This window comes from Myxocyprinus asiaticus, chromosome 11, assembly GCF_019703515.2.
Source record: "Myxocyprinus asiaticus isolate MX2 ecotype Aquarium Trade chromosome 11, UBuf_Myxa_2, whole genome shotgun sequence".
Classification (NCBI taxonomy): domain Eukaryota; kingdom Metazoa; phylum Chordata; class Actinopteri; order Cypriniformes; family Catostomidae; genus Myxocyprinus; species Myxocyprinus asiaticus.
Window position 1 is genome coordinate 6904369 of NC_059354.1, and position 16671 is coordinate 6921039.

General features: G+C 37.8%; 1 protein-coding gene across 1 annotated transcript; it reads left to right on the plus strand.

Annotated features, from left to right (window-relative positions):
* Positions 1 to 11220: 11220 nt before the first annotated feature.
* LOC127448066 (nuclear receptor subfamily 4 group A member 2) lies at positions 11221 to 16019 on the plus strand. The gene is made up of 8 exons (XM_051710344.1): positions 11221 to 11324; positions 11777 to 11884; positions 12074 to 12942; positions 13296 to 13425; positions 13638 to 13801; positions 14149 to 14351; positions 14480 to 14658; positions 14764 to 16019. Exons 3-8 carry the CDS (start codon positions 12076 to 12078, stop codon positions 15018 to 15020), a joined length of 1800 nt encoding a protein of 599 aa, XP_051566304.1. The 5' UTR covers positions 11221 to 11324; positions 11777 to 11884; positions 12074 to 12075; the 3' UTR covers positions 15021 to 16019.
* The last annotated feature ends 652 nt before the right edge of the window (positions 16020 to 16671 follow it).

Consider the following 16671-nt stretch of genomic DNA (forward strand, 5'->3'; position numbering starts at 1 on the left):
TATGTTGTAGAAGATGTTCTAGAAGAAACATTAATATTGTATTTTGCATATAGAAAATGATGCCAATTTTAGGGTCATTTATTTTCTTTCTTTTTTTTTTTCAATTGTGACATTATTTGCACGACAGTTTCACACGTATACAGTATATTAGGCTATTTAAATTGATGCATCATTGAAGTACTCTTGCTACTGCTTTTTATTTTAACATATTCTATTTTAGAAAATCATTGCACAACAGCATTGTATTTATTGTAATGCGATTAACAGTAATTACGGTAATGAGAAATATCAGTAACACTTTACAATAAGGTTTCATTTGTTAACATTAGTTAACAATATTAGTTAGCATGAACTAACAACGAATAATAATTTACAGCATTTATCAATCTAATCATGTTAATGATTATATACAAATACATGTTTAGAATCAAAAGTTGTATTTGTTAACATTAGTTACAGTAATGCACTATGAACTAACATAAACTAGCAGTGAACAATTGTATTTTTATTAACTAACATTAACTAAGATTAATACATTCTGTAATATATATATTGTTTATTGTTTATTTATGATACCTAATGCATTGACTAATGTTAGCGAATCGAACCTTTTTGTAAAGTGTTACCGAAATATCTTTGACAAAAACAATAAAATAAAAAATAACAGGAATAGTAAAAGCAAAATGTCTGGACGCATTGAGAATAGTTGGTAAAGCATGCTTAAGAGTGTTGAAAATAATGCCAAAATGCAAAAACAATCTCAATGTTAATAAATGTAGGCTTAATTTCCGTTGTGCAAAATACTGTGTACTCCTATATTTGCACTGTCCCACCTCAGGTTTACTGTTCCATATTTTCTGCACGCTCTGTGATCTGGACACTTCGAGCCATAAGAGCGGCCTAGCCATGCTGCAAAACAAACATGTATCGTAAATCTCCCCCGCTGCAGGAGCGTTATTTCAGTGAGAAATTTCCCAAACATATGAATATATCTGGCCATATTTGTCTAATTCAGTTTGTGCTCATCTCGTGTACTTCCCCCACTATGTGCTGAGTGTGCAGTCCTTCTGTCTGCAGTCACACTAATTGGACCCCTCTCCGATTCACCTCAGAGACCCCAGTATGTTCAAACAGATAGGAAAATAAAACACAGCCCTAAAATAATGAGATTACTCAGGTCGTTTCAAATGTAACAGAAAATGATGACATTTTGGTTTGAACCCGGCTGACTTCTTAACAATGTGAAGACAAAAGAAGGCCCGAACACTTGAAATTGCCCCCTATTACTTTAATATAATTCCTTTGTATTAATCCCATCTTGATAATGACAGGCCCAGCTCTCTATCTGCTTCTAAAGTACTCTGAGTTCTTTCAAAGAATTTGAAGAGAGAAAAAAATAAATAAAAGAGTGAATGCAAAAAACAAACAAACAAACAAACAAAAAAACCCTCCTACTACTGATTCAACATGAACACGTCAAGACCTCTTGTGAATGAAAAATGATACGTGAGGGAAAATAAAGCAATATGACCAGAAGGACCAGGAATTCAGCGGATGAGTGTCAGCGGAGAGGTAAAAAATGAAGCATTTACCTGTTCCTAATCTAATTTCATGATGGCTTTCTGTAGATATCGGACCCCGCCGTGAATAAGCTTAGTGCTTGTGCTGCCGGTCCCGGGTGAGAAATCGCTCCGCTCTGGCAGGGCCGCGGAGAACCAGCCCCTGATCAACATCAGTCTGATATTTGGCTACTTATTCCCACCACCGCCAAATGTTTAGAATATATTACATATCATTTTCATATGCATCTCTTCTCACACCGTAATGTGCTTTAAAGACAGAGATGGTAGGGGTATATGAGATGGTATTCATATCTCCTTGAGAAACGGGATGCGTTAATATTTATGAGCGCATGTGTGACTGTTTTAAAACTCTAAATGTTGAAATAACAATGTTTATTTGTAGGTTTCAGACTCCAGCTGTATTTTGCATGCAGTGTAACTAGTTTTCAGACTTGCAAACTCTTTGAAAAAATGTAAAGAAGTCGACGTGTATTCTCACATGGAGGTGAGTGTGAGGAAACCACTGCTGTATTCTCGACATTCTACATGTGAATGGGACTGCAAGCTTTCCATGAAGATTAGAAACTGCAAATGCAAAAATTCCAAAAAAAAAAAAGAAGAATGTGGATTAGGAGAGGGGGATGGGCACAGTTTCAAAACCCTCTTCTCTCAATCTCTCGCTCTTTTTCACCATTAGACAGTAGAAATGGATAAATCATAGAAATAACATATACAAACAGATTAAATAAAACTTGAGCACAGATAATTGATTTATGCAGCAACAGAAGAGGCGATCGCAGGAAGTCTCATTTGGGAGAGTCGTAGAGCCATATTTCAAACGCAACAGTCAGGCTTTATCCTGCCACTCCGTCACTTCTAGAAGACAAAAATCCCTCTAAGTCTGCCACATCCGATGCCAAGGCCTCCTGAGGAGGAGGCTGAAGCCACTTAGCGGCTGAGCCTGTGTGAGCAGCCCTGCTAGTGGTTAACATACAATGAGCTACAGTGTCATGCAACAGCCGCGCATAAAACACACCCCGTCTACGGCTGCAAGTGGGATGCGCATAAAACAGAGTGCCGCTTGAAATCCTCCTCTCTGTGCTAAGAGGAATCAAATAGGATTGATGCTAATTTCTCAAATGAGGACGGAAAGAAGGAAAAAAATCACCATGGAGCTTTGATTGTGTTGGCTCCATGACTTCTATATGCAAAACACTGTAGAAAGGTTAATGTTTTCTGTGTCACTGAGCAGAATTTTCTGTAGTGGGGAAATCACTTAAAAAGGAGGAAAGAAAATAGCATTATGGAAAGTGTGGACACTCTAAGGTCAAGTACACCAACAAGATCACATGTTGCTACCAAATGTACAGTACCCTGACATTGATCCCATTCTGCTTGCATCAAAACTGATGTGTTTACCTATTTCGGTTGCATCAGCAGCATCAGAGACACAAGTTCTTGTCCTGTGGAAACCAAGGAGTTATTCGTATTCAAATAAACAATGATGAATGCAATTCAGAGGTTGTATTTTCCCTGTAAGCTTACATATTTACTCGACTGATGGCTAGGTTTAAGGTTGGGGTTAAGGTTAAGGCGTATGGTTATTAAAATGTATGTATGTATTTGTATTGACTGCACGATATCACTTACAGCTCAAAACAACTCGCTATTGGTGCCACACTGTGGACAATTCACCCAGGAACTAGAGCTCACACGTGCCTATACGGTCAATAACACATCCAGCTTCAGCTACTGGTAGAAGTGTCTCGAATTTCGGTAAGCTTAGGTCGATTTCAGCTGAACAACTTTCAACCTACTGCCACCAAATTAGTAGAATAGTTAGATCAGTCTAATACAGAAGTTATTCCCCAAATAGTCTCAGACATCCACGGACTACAAACAATCCACTAACTGACCATCCGATGCTTATTGCATGCAGAAATGGCCAGAGCAGGATGAAATTGACATTTCCAATCTGATTGGCCGGTTTTACACAACTTGCTTAAGTTCAAACTTTATTTATTATTTTTATCAGTTTTGTTCCAGTGTTTCACACTGTACATTCGTAAACCCCGGGATAATATTCTTATTTGCATACTTGCAGTTTCAATAACAATGATTGGATGAATACAGCTCGCGACGGACACGCAACCTATCAATGAAGCTACTCTGCTCTTCTGTGGACATGTCGCCAAACAATTAATCTCTGTTCGTCTTTCGTCTTCTGAAATATGCCATAAAAACATAGAATACTGTCTCTTCATCAAACCAGTTATCGTGTTTGACACCACTGTTCGGCTCTTTACCGGTGTCCCTCAGATGGAGATTGTAAACAGCACGTGAAAGTTTCAGCTACGGTACAAAGTGCATGAATATTTAATGAGGTAAGTACTGTGGCTTTATATGATTGGTTGTTTATAGCTAAACAACTTTCTGTAACATTCTAACACTGCATCGTTTCACACTGTATACCTTTGGCACCGCAACACAGGGTTAACCCTGCAAATGTGGGGCTAACCCTGCTCCGGAAAAGGATTTTATAACCCCTGGTTAAAAGCGGGTTTAGAATGAAGATAATCCGGGTTTAAGCACAGTGTGAAAAGCCCTTAGGTCTTTTTAAATTGCTCTCTCTCTCTCTCTCTCTCTCTCTCTCTCTCTCTCTCTAACTGTGTGTGCAGAATGGGATTAAATAATCAGAAGAGGACTGACAACTGTATTTAGCTGCAGTATGTAAATGTGTATGTATATATATAACCTTAAAAGAAATACAGTCGGCAACACAACAAACTAACTGCATGTGATATTATCATAGGCACATCCTGACCCAGTGGCTTGACCCCCAACCACAAGCACATCTGACTACTTGCGTAAGATTACATGATGCTGCTCACGGGACGGTGGCCATTCTTACCTGCTCCAACACATACACACGAACTAACCATCCATTTCACTGTCACATGACTTCAGGGGACACTGTGCATTTATAAATGTGTTTCATTATTATGCAAGTCTTCATTTTCAATATGATGGATTCAACAAAACACAAATCATGCATTTTCTGCAGAATGACAGGGGGATGGGGGGGATGAAGTGACAGCATAGAGAAATAAAGAATGATCAATCACAAGCTAATTTATTTACTTCCCCCACTACTAACGAGTGTCCAGCATTATTAATCACGAATATGCATGGCACAAGCGTACGACATTGCTTACCAAAATAATGTGTGATATCTGTGTTCACCACAATCCTGTGCTTTTCAAAGGATATATTTCTTAAATAAACTGTGAAATGTGTAAATATGCTGTTATTTATCATTTAGACCTGCATAATATATTTATTATTGTTCTAATTATTTTATTTTTGACATTGAAAATTAACATATTCAGGAAAACCACATTTAAAGCCTGTCAAATTTAATTCCAGTTACCAACCTCAAAACCATGTGCAACACCATAAGAAAGAATAACACTTTACATTAATGTTCCCTTTACTAAGGGTTTATAAAGGGGTTCGTTGTTAATGACTAATGAGACATTTACAAATGTGTTATAACCATTGATATACTGTTCAAACAACATGAATAAAAGGGCAAAAATGAATTCCTCTGCAAAAACACTTTTCAGCTCTTCCTGCTCATTCACAGCATATATCATATAATAAAGTCTGGTGACCGTTAAACCATTCTGAGCTTTATATTACTTACCTAATCATGGCAATTCCTCAATAAATGCTTCATATGTGTCCACTTTACATTGTTCCATTTTTAAAGGGTACAAATGTCAAATAAGTGTTATTAAGCATTTATAACATGAGGTAAAACTTAGCAAGTATTTCATAAACATCACCCTTTATATGTTGTTACAAATGCAAATCAGTGATTTATAATGCATTTGTAAATGAACTATTAGTCATTAATGAACCCCTTTAATAAGCCCTTAACAAGTCGTACCCAAAATGGTCTCTTTTGTGTCTTTTTTCTTCTTTTTTTTTTCTTTTGATAATAACATTTTCCTCTGTGAAACCATGTCTCCTCAGAAAATAAACACAATATAGAAACATCTGTAATTAACAGAATAAAAAAAGAGATCAAATTAGCCGAGAGAAAGTTAGTTTATGATACATACTATAGTAATAAATGGAATCTAAACTGATATAATTAGCTTAGAATAACTAGTTCTTCTGAGACTTAAGCTAATTATATCAGTGAGAGATTAGTTAACAGTAGATGCTTTTTGCTAAAATGACTTCACAGCAACTGGAGAGTAATTAATTAGACTAACTAGCGATACTGTTGATCTTCCACTTCCAGACTGACAGTGATTTCCCCCCCCCCCCACTGGAGAACGATTTTACAATTGATTGTGTCATAAGAGCCCACCTGCAGCTTGAGAATTCATATTCACACGAGAAGGAGAGAAGAAAAGAGGTGGAAAAAACAAAGAAAAGAAACAACCTGCAACTAGGATATATTGCCCATGGCATGAATATGCAAGATCTCACAAGATGCTGGCAAAGTCATTACTAATGTTTCTGCCAATTACAAGGCGTGTCATGACACTGAATCATGAATATTCAACGCTGACTGATTTTCACGCTCGCTGCAGCGATGGCTCTTGTTTTACAGTTTCACTGAGGTAGAAGAGAAGGGACCTTCATCACGGCATGGAGGAGCCATCCAGCTGCAAGACAAGCTGTTTCATTAGGGTTAAATAGTTAAATGTGTGTTATATAAAAGTGTATTAAAGTGATGGAGCACTCCCTCGTTCCACAGAACTCACATTAAAGCATATTAAGTAGACATTTAGTCCTGAAAAGAAGGAATCTTAAATTGGAAGAAAGACATAGGCCGGTGCCTAGAGCGAAAGAGGTGCTTTAAGACTGCAGGGAATGCAGAGATTTTTTTTTTTTTTTTTTTTTTTTTTGAGGAATCTACAGGGAAATTAAATCATGCAATCAACAACATCTGACCTTTTTGAACCTGCATGCAAATGGGAGAGATTTCATCATTTCTAAATCAAGCTTCATCAGATCAAGTGTAGAGTGAGGTTGCAAAATCATAAAGTCATTTGTTAGCCACTGACATCAGACTGATTCTGAATATCTCATATTGAGAAAGCCGGATACATATGATCCTTATCTAAATAGACACTGTAAGAGGAGGCTTGTCTAGTATACAGTACAGTACGTTAGACAATGAGTCCACCCTGGTTGATAATATCAGGTGGTCACTCAATTTCAAAAGTCTGCTAAAAAGTCTACATCTTGTGTCATAAATGACAATTTTTATAAAAGTATAGGTTATCTTTTTACATGTCCATCTTTCACATATAGCCATTATTCAGTAATAGTTAACCCAAAAAAAAAGTACAAAATAATTCTGGGTAACACTTTACATGCATATTTTCTTTGTTAAGAGTTTATAAAGTTTTTTTTTAATTTATTTTTTTTTATGACTAATAATTAATTTATCACACACACACACACACACACACACACACACACACACACAGTCCTTAACTCCTTTATAAATCCTTAATGCCAAGTGTTACCAAATTCTGCCATCATTTACTCACCCTCATATCATTCCAAACTCTTTCTTCTGTTGAGCACAATGATACAATGTAAGTATAGTGACCTGGGCCTGTCAAGATCACACAAAGACAATAAAGCATCATTCAAGTTTACATTTCTATTACTACTGCACAGAAGAAACTCATAAAAGTCACAACATGAGGGTGAGTAAATGATGACAGAATTTAGATTTTTGGATGAGCTATCCATTTGACTTGGCACCGCTTGGAGGAAGCTGTTATGTTCTCACAAATGCAAATGATTTGATGGAACATACATGTCAAATGTCCTTAAATGTGCAATGCTTATGGTGATATACACTTAGTGCTGGTCACCACACTAAACTGTAATACCTTGAGTACAGGAAACTCTCTGCCTTGTACAGGAAAAACTCCTTGTGAGTATGGAGTGCCTGACCATAAAGAGTAAATCAAATGTCTGGGACTAAATTCTTAGATAGCAAGTAATTGGTCCTGACCACCAGGGCCATTTCTAGCTATAAGGGGTATAAGTGGCTGCTTAGGGCGTCCGAGCCACCAGGGGGCCCCACAAAGCAAGGTTGTTTATTTATTTAATTATATATATATATATATATATATATATATATATATATATATATATATATATATATATATATATAATATATATGTTTAATTTTTAATTACACTAAAAGCTGTAAGTAAGACTCAGGCAGCTGTTATGACTTAATTAGACAATTAAAGGATGCCCCCTTGTGGCCCGAGAGGGAAGGGAGAATGTAACTGCAAGGAGAGAGTTGTAGCTCACTCCAAGTAGGATTTCGCATAGGGCCCCCAAATGCTCTGAAACGGCCCTGCTGATGCCATTTATTTACGTTCATCAATGTTTTAAGTTGAAAGACAAGCCATTGCACTTTAAATATCCATCCGTCCCTCTTCTTTAGCCACTTGTCCTATGTAGGGTCGTGGGACATAAAATAACTCTGTTATTATAAAACCATAATGACAGGGGCAGAGCTTTGATTTGTGACACTGACATGCGAGACTGTTGCAAAAATACACACAAACAACACAACTAATCATTTAACACACACACACAAAAAAAGCATTTCCAGTTAACATATGGGCTAAGAAAATCTATAACTTGAATGCAGAGTAAGAGAGTAAGTCACTTTGGATAAAAGCATCTGCCATGTGCACAAATGTAAGTGTACTGTAAATATACATGTGGAACTCTCCGTGGTGCTGCACCTGTTTCAACATTGAGGTAAGAGTGCTGAATGAACAGCTCCTGGGTAACACTTTACATTAATGTTCCCTTTTTTAAGGGTTTATAAAGGGGTTCATCAATGACTAATAGCTCATTTACAAATGCATTTCAGATCATTGATATGCAGTTATAAAAACATGAATAAAAAGGGTGACTTTCATGCAATACCTGCCAAATAGTGAGCCATTTTAACATGCATGTTATAAATGCTTAATACATTCACTTATTCAGCTTTAATAACCTATGCTATGCACATACGGTTCAGTATGGTTTGATGGTCTTCAGGCTTTTTTTATATGATATATGCTGTGAATGAGTATGAATACCTGAAAATAGTTTTTTCAGAGGACTTTAGGTAACTAGGAAATCGATGTGACAAGGAAAGACATTACAGTGATGAATATAAACAGAAAGCAGACTGTAGCAAAATAACATAATCCCTCCTTTTAATCTCACTATAATATTTTATTTTTTATTTATTTATTTTTTTATTTTTTTGCTGCATTGCGGTGTAAATCATGAAATAGGTAATTATGTGGTTTTGATTAATAAAAGTATGAATAAGTGAATTTATTAAACATTTATAACATGCAAGTTAAAATGCTCACTATTTGGCAAGTATATGTACACTGTTTTAATCATACATTTTTATGTATCATTCATTCATTTCCCCCTCTGAAATGCATATACAGACACACATATTCTCAAGCCTTCTGCTTCAACACTTCCTAATTGGAAAATAACTTCTGTCCAATTTGATTGCTCTTCATTTGCTGCCTCTCCTTCCCCATGAGCAGTGATTAATGGGCAATTATTGCTTAATTGTATGTAATTTCCCATCGTTAAAAAGGTAAATGAAAGCAGGCTATTTTGTGGATAAAATACTTTAGATATCTCAATAAACCCCATCAGGTGTTGAGCACATGGCTGATCATTGGTTATGTGTAACATGACAGTTTTGGGCATAATGTTTCAATGACTGAAACACAATCTCTGCTACTCATTGACATACTTGATTCTAGGCTGAAATATGTTGGTCAGCAATGTATTTGCTTTGCATTAACAACATATGAAACTTAATCAAGGTTTATTGTCGAGTGGGTGGTGAACAACAGTGTCCTCTAGAGGAGACTGTCACCCCCCCCCCCCCCCCACTTAGGGAACACCACTGTGGTTTTCTTCAGCTATTAACATCACACAATCAGTGTACTATCAGATGGCCCATTTTGAGAAAACCACAAAGACCTTCATTTTGTATCTGCTGTCAGAGATAAGATAAACTGTGTTGCTGTAAGATTAAGGCACCGCTGTTAAGCTATTACACATTGTGGTTATAATTATAAGGTCATGAAACTGATTATTGCAAACTGTGGTTTTTGGGAAGAAGGCATTCACATGGTGGTGGAGTCAGACCTGTCTCAGATATCAGTAACGCCCGGCCATTCAGAAACAATAGGGCAGAGACTTATGGAGGGGATGTGGGCTCTATTTCTAGAGCTCTGCATGAGCTGCGTCAAAGCTGTTGTTTTCTGCGTCACACTTCTTTTTTTTGCCAGTCCCTGTCACGTTTCCCTGTCTTCCTTTCTTCCTGGAAGGGAAGAAAGGAAGCTTGATTAAAACTGGGCTATATTGAATTTGGTCAACCACAGGAGCAAAAAAAAGGTTTGCTCCAACTCATTTTGTCAAGATATCTTAAAGAAATATTCGAGAATGTTGAAAGGAATATTCCGGGTTCCATACAAGTTAAGCTCAGTCGACAGCATTTGTGGTGCAGTGTTGATTACCACAAAAACTGATTTTGACTTGTCCCTCCTTTTCTTTAAAAAAAAAAAAAGCACAAATCTGGGTTACAGTGAGACACAATGGATGTGAATGGGGACAATCAGTAAATATTAAAATACAATGTTTCAAAAGAACTGTATAGCCACAAGACATAAACAATATGTGTGTTAATATGATTTTATTTGTTGGCATAACGATGTAACACCGGAAACCGTAAAACCCTAAAAAAGCATGATTTAAACAGATTAACAGCTGAAATATTACACAAGTTTTAACAAAATAAGTAATGTAAGGGTTTTTATAAAAGTATAAGCTTACATGTTTGCTTTTAAACCCTCCAAAAATTGGCCCCATTCACTTCCATTGTAAGTGCCTTTGATTTTTTCCTTTTTGTAAAGAAAAGGACGGACGACTCGCAATTCATTTTTGTGGCAATCAACATTATGGCCAAATGCTGTCGATTGAGCTTAACTTGTATTGAATCTGGAATATTCCTTAAATTGCATCATTGATTATTTTTACTAGTAACAGTATTGCCCAAAGAATAATGACCAATACCATTATTCTTGGATATTTTCCCTTGTCTTTCTAAGAGTAAAAGGCCAAACCCTCTCACATAACCACTGCTTTTAGCTTTATGTTTACAATTAATAGTACAATAAGAATAAATAATTACTCAAAAACATACATGTTTATTCAATTACTATTTTTGCTTCATTTTTTATGTGCAATTGACTTAACTGCATGACATTCATTTACATTAATAATTGTAATTTATTAGCATGTTGATCAAAGTAAGCAGGCTGTATTGAAATATATATATAATAATAAAGTAGATGTAAATGGCTATTTGATGATGAGCAGCATTGACTGGCAGCTCCCAGTGAAATCACTGTCATGCACTGACTGTCAGTCAGCACTCAGATTGGCAGAGGGCCCTCACAGCTGATTGGTCCTCGTCACCGATGACGCAGATGACGTGCTGAGCTCAGACACGTGGGTCTCACATAAACAAAGACACATTGGCACAGAGAGCTCTATATGCCAGTGTTGAGCTCCGAGCTCTGTGGACAACGCGCTGCTCTGCTGGACATTTATGCACATTTTCTGCATCACAAGTGTATGGATACAATACAGTTTTACTGATGGTCAATTAAGGTATGTCATTGTCTCTCTTTGTTTATTTTTTGGCTGCTTTAAACATGCTGTTTTTAATAAGCGGTATAAATGGCATGTTTTGGTGTGACAAGTGTTTGAGTTTTGTTTGCTGGTTTCTGTTGGTTTTATAGAGATGATTGGTGTTTTACTGTTAAAATAAGCTTTTTGTGTTTCTTTTTTAAGCATTAAACCTGAGAGTAAACAAAAAAAAAAAAAACAAAACAAAAAAAAATTTTTTTTTTTTTTTAAAAAACGCGTAAAATTCTAAACTTCACAAAATCCTAAAATCACGCATGTTATATTTGGTCTGATACGAAAAAGCACTGGAGTGGAGAAATGTGTTTCAGATTTGTAAATGAAATTTAGAAATAAGAGGTAGAACGGTGTAATTTTGAGTAATGGAACCAGTATACTGTGATGCACAGCCAAGTGAAAGTTATGTGTTTTATCAGAGGGAGAATCCAGAGCTGACTCGATTTGTCTCGAACCCCCAGTATTAAATTACACCTGATATTATCACCTTTACCGAGATCTGCAGAGGACCAGTCCCGCGACTGAAGGTACTTGTCCAAAACTGAATTGCTAGATGTCATTTTCAACAATTTGAACTGTTAAAAGTGCTTTTGGAAAGGTTTTGGACGTGCATGAAAGTTATGCTGCTAAAAGATGTTTTAACGGGACATTAATATCCACGACTTTGTGTCTGAGGCTGCGTTTCTGAGTTTTGCTGATCGGTGTGTCGTTTGCAGCCATGCCCTGCGTCCAGGCTCAGTATGGCTCATCCCCGCAGGGCGCCAGTCCCGCGTCTCAGAGCTACAGTTACCACACAAGCGGAGAATACAGCTGCGATTTCCTCACGCCCGAGTTTGTGAAGTTCAGCATGGACTTGACCAATACCGAGATCACCGCCGCCACAACCTCCCTGCCCAGCTTCAGTACCTTCATGGACAACTACAACACCAGTTACGACGTGAAACCGCCCTGTCTGTACCAGGTGCCCCACTCCGGAGAGCAGTCCTCCATCAAGGTGGAGGAGGTCCAGATGCACAGCTACCACCAGCAGAGCCATCTGGGCCCACAGTCGGAAGAGATGCTTGCTCACTCCGGGCCCGTGTACTTCAAACCGTCGTCACCTCACGCTCCGGGAACCCCGAACTTTCAGGTTCAGCCCAATCACATGTGGGAAGACCCGGGTTCCTTGCACTCTTTCCATCAGAACTATATGGCCACGCACATGCTAGACCAGCGAAAGAACCCAGTGTCCAGGCTTTCTCTCTTCTCCTTCAAGCAGTCTCCACCGGGTACACCTGTGTCCAGCTGTCAGATGCGCTTCGACGGTCCTCTTCACGTGTCCATGGGCCACGACAGTCCCGGGGCGCACCGAGCCCTGGACAGCCAGAGTTTCGCGGTGCCCAGTGCCATCAGGAAACAGGCGGGCATCGCTTTCGCCCACTCCCTGCAGCTCAGTCACGGGCATCAGCTGATGGACAGTCAGGTGCCCTCACCGCCGTCCAGAGGATCTCCGTCCACCGAGGGTCTTTGCGCGGTGTGTGGGGACAACGCGGCGTGTCAGCACTATGGAGTCCGGACTTGTGAAGGATGCAAAGGCTTCTTCAAGGTAAGTATTATTATTGTTATTATTATTATTGTTATTATTATTACGTGTGTTGCTGCTCACAGATATTCTCTCCATAAAAGCGCAACGAATTATGGTGATGCATGATCAGTCATTATCTTTTAAGAACAATGGAATATTGGTAGCATTTTTATTTTGCTCACTTGTTTCTCTCAAATCTGACCAGACAGTCAACTTCCACCAAAAGAGAATATGAATGTTTGTTTTGTAATGCACCGTTTTTATATATATATATATATATATATATATATATATATATATATATATATATATATATATATATATATATATATATATAAACTGAATATTTTGGTCTATTTTGTTTCTTGATTCAGCGCACAGTACAGAAGAACGCCAAATATGTGTGTTTAGCTAATAAAAACTGTCCTGTGGACAAACGCCGGCGAAACAGATGTCAGTACTGCCGATTCCAGAAGTGCCTGGTGGTCGGGATGGTGAAAGAAGGTATACTGATATTAATTCACACTTCTGAAACATAGCCTACTGAGGGGATCTGTGCATCTTGCATAAGCTGTTATAGATGCGCTTTAAAATAGATGGTTCAGTGTGCAACTGCAAGTGAATATTCTTAAAGTTATCACTATATGGACTGTAAATGCACATTACAACGAGAATAACAGCCACTTGATAGTCAGGGTCTTTTATTGTTTTGACAGTTGTCCGGACCGCCAGTTTAAAGGGTCGGAGAGGCCGTTTACCCTCCAAACCCAAAAGTCCGCAGGAATCTTCTGCACCTTCTCCACCCGTCAGTCTGATCAGCGCTCTGGTCAGGGCTCATGTGGACTCCAACCCCTCCATGAGCAGTCTCGACTATACCAGAGTGAGTTACACTGCGTTCATCTTTTAATTCCACTCATCATTTTAGGCTTTATGAGACGGAAGTCAAAATGCGCATCTGACTCTTGATGCGCGCCTTGCGCGAATCTGACAGAACCAATATTAGGAATTTAATATCATACAGTGTTTCATTAGAAACTTTCAACACTTTAAGGGTGGCATATTTTACTCTCTAAATTGCTTTTGGGGGAGAGAAGCCAATGAAATATAGACACAAGTTAAATTAAAGAGGGGGGAAAAACGCTCTCCCCTTCTAGAAACGGGCATGGCAATTTCACGGGTTATATATTTTAAGGGAGCTCATTAAGTCGTGTTTAAATTAAATTCCAGTTCCAAGCCAACCCGGACTACCAGCTGAGCGGAGACGACACGCAGCACATACAGCAGTTCTACGACCTCCTCACCGGATCCATGGAGATCATCCGCGGATGGGCGGAAAAAATCCCCGGGTTCACCGACCTACCCAAACCGGACCAGGACCTGCTGTTCGAGTCCGCCTTCCTGGAGCTGTTCGTTTTGCGCCTGGCGTACAGGTACGCAGAGGCCTCTGAAGAAGAGGCTTTGCTGCTTCAGTTTTTATTGGTTAGGCAATAATTAGGAACCGCTTAAATCCCCGTTTAATGAGCACGGTAATTAATGGGCTCTTTGTCATTAATTCCAGGTCCAACCCGATGGAAGGCAAGCTCATCTTCTGTAATGGGGTGGTGTTGCACAGACTGCAGTGCGTCCGCGGATTTGGAGAATGGATTGACTCCATTGTGGAGTTCTCGTCTAATCTCCAGAGTTTGAATTTAGATATATCTGCTTTCTCGTGCATTGCCGCCCTGGCTATGGTCACAGGTGAGATTGCAGTTCATTCTAAAATCCAGATGATTTAAACGGGTATTTGTTGTTAATAGAAGTATTAAGACATCATTTATGTGTTATTATCTTTATATTTTGCAGAGAGACACGGACTCAAAGAACCGAAGAGAGTGGAGGAGCTTCAAAACAAGATAGTAAATTGTCTGAAAGATCAAGTCACCTTCAATGGAGGCGGCTTGAATCGTCCAAACTATCTGTCCAAACTGTTGGGGAAACTGCCTGAACTGCGCACTCTGTGCACACAGGGTCTCCAGCGCATCTTCTACCTAAAACTAGAAGATCTGGTCCCACCGCCAGCAATAATTGACAAACTCTTTCTCGACACTCTGCCCTTTTAAACCCCGAAAATAAACCGTTTGAAACAACCTCAAAGGACTTCTACAGACTTTTGAAAACGGTCTGATTTTTCTAAGCACCAACCATCGCCAAATGACGTTCGCTTTCTGAAAAAGGACCCGACAATTTCAAATTTGGAAAACACCAAGACGTTTGTCGTCAACAAGTGATTTACCCACTTTATCGCAACATCAACCCACCACTGGAGATCTCAAGAGAGAAATTAGTTTAAGAAATAAAATAAAGAATACAAATAAATACGTAATAATACAATTATAAATTATAATAAAAGACGAATATTATCCAATAGTTTGCCTGATTTTGGACAATGGAAAATATCTCGCCACTGCTAATAATCATTGTTAACTGCAAACGTCTGTATTCATGGAAAAATCACAGAATAGAGTGTATTATACGCCATTTCTATATACCTATACAATAGATTTATTTGATTTATATGATGTGTATAAAGCTTGTACAGATTTTTTTTTTTTTTTTTTTTTTTTTTTTATAACTTGTGCCTGTGTACCTCTGTAAGGTGGAAAGGAGACGCATGTTGTAGAGGAATCTTGTCTCTATTACACACACTATATTCCGGACACTATGTAGTCTGTTAGATTTTATAAAGATTCGTAGTATTGGGGCAACTTTTAAATATGGCACATGTGGAGAGGAATACCAATAGCATATGTACAGGTAAAAAAAGGGACCCATAGTGTTTGTAAAATTGTCAGACATTCCTTGTTTGTATATGTGTTGTATGTACTGTTGCTGTTTGATATAAACGTTTATATATTTATTTTGGGTTTGCCGTTAAAGCATGGTTCAGTTGAGATGATTTCAGACGCAGCACCGTCGTTTTTGTTTAATGTCGCATACCTGATTTCATTTTCCATATTCTTCTTTTCCTGTAGCTGTGTAAAGATCATCACTGTCCTTTTATTTGGTTTAAATGAATATATTGCAACGTGTTCGGTTCCGAATCCGAATCAAACTACACGAGAAAGGAATATTTAATGTTTACAAATAAAACTTTTAAATCATTTCCATGCAATAGCAGTTTCTCTCAATCAAATTGAAATCCAAGAGAATATATCGAATTGAAAACATGGACTTAAAATAAATAAAATAAAATAAAATAAAATTTCCGTATCCAATCGCTACAGACGTGACATCAATTTACGTCTAAATTAATTGTGGGCACAAATTAGCAAACCCAAATCGCAGAAAATTGAACCTGTTTTTATAATTCTAACGTGATCAAACTGATGCATAAGTGTTACACATAACATAAAAAATAAACTGTAGATGACATACCAGTTATTAATAATTTAGTAGAAATCCACAAAATTCATTTCATCAGATTGTTTTTTTTCTTCGTGTTTTTCTTTTTTTTTTCGTTTACATAAAAATAGATGAATTAAATTCCCGAACGAATTAACTACCTAATACTGTTAAACCATCTGAAGCGCTTTGATTTGTCTCACTATCAAAAACAAATTGTAATTCTGTAGAAATTTTATTCCCGTACAAACATGTCTGATATTTCGCGCTCTAGAAGGAGCTACCTGGTAATGAAAGTCTCTCTCTCTCTCTCTCTCTCTCTCTCTCTCTTCATTGCCACGCATATTATTCGTAATTTCAATTGATTAA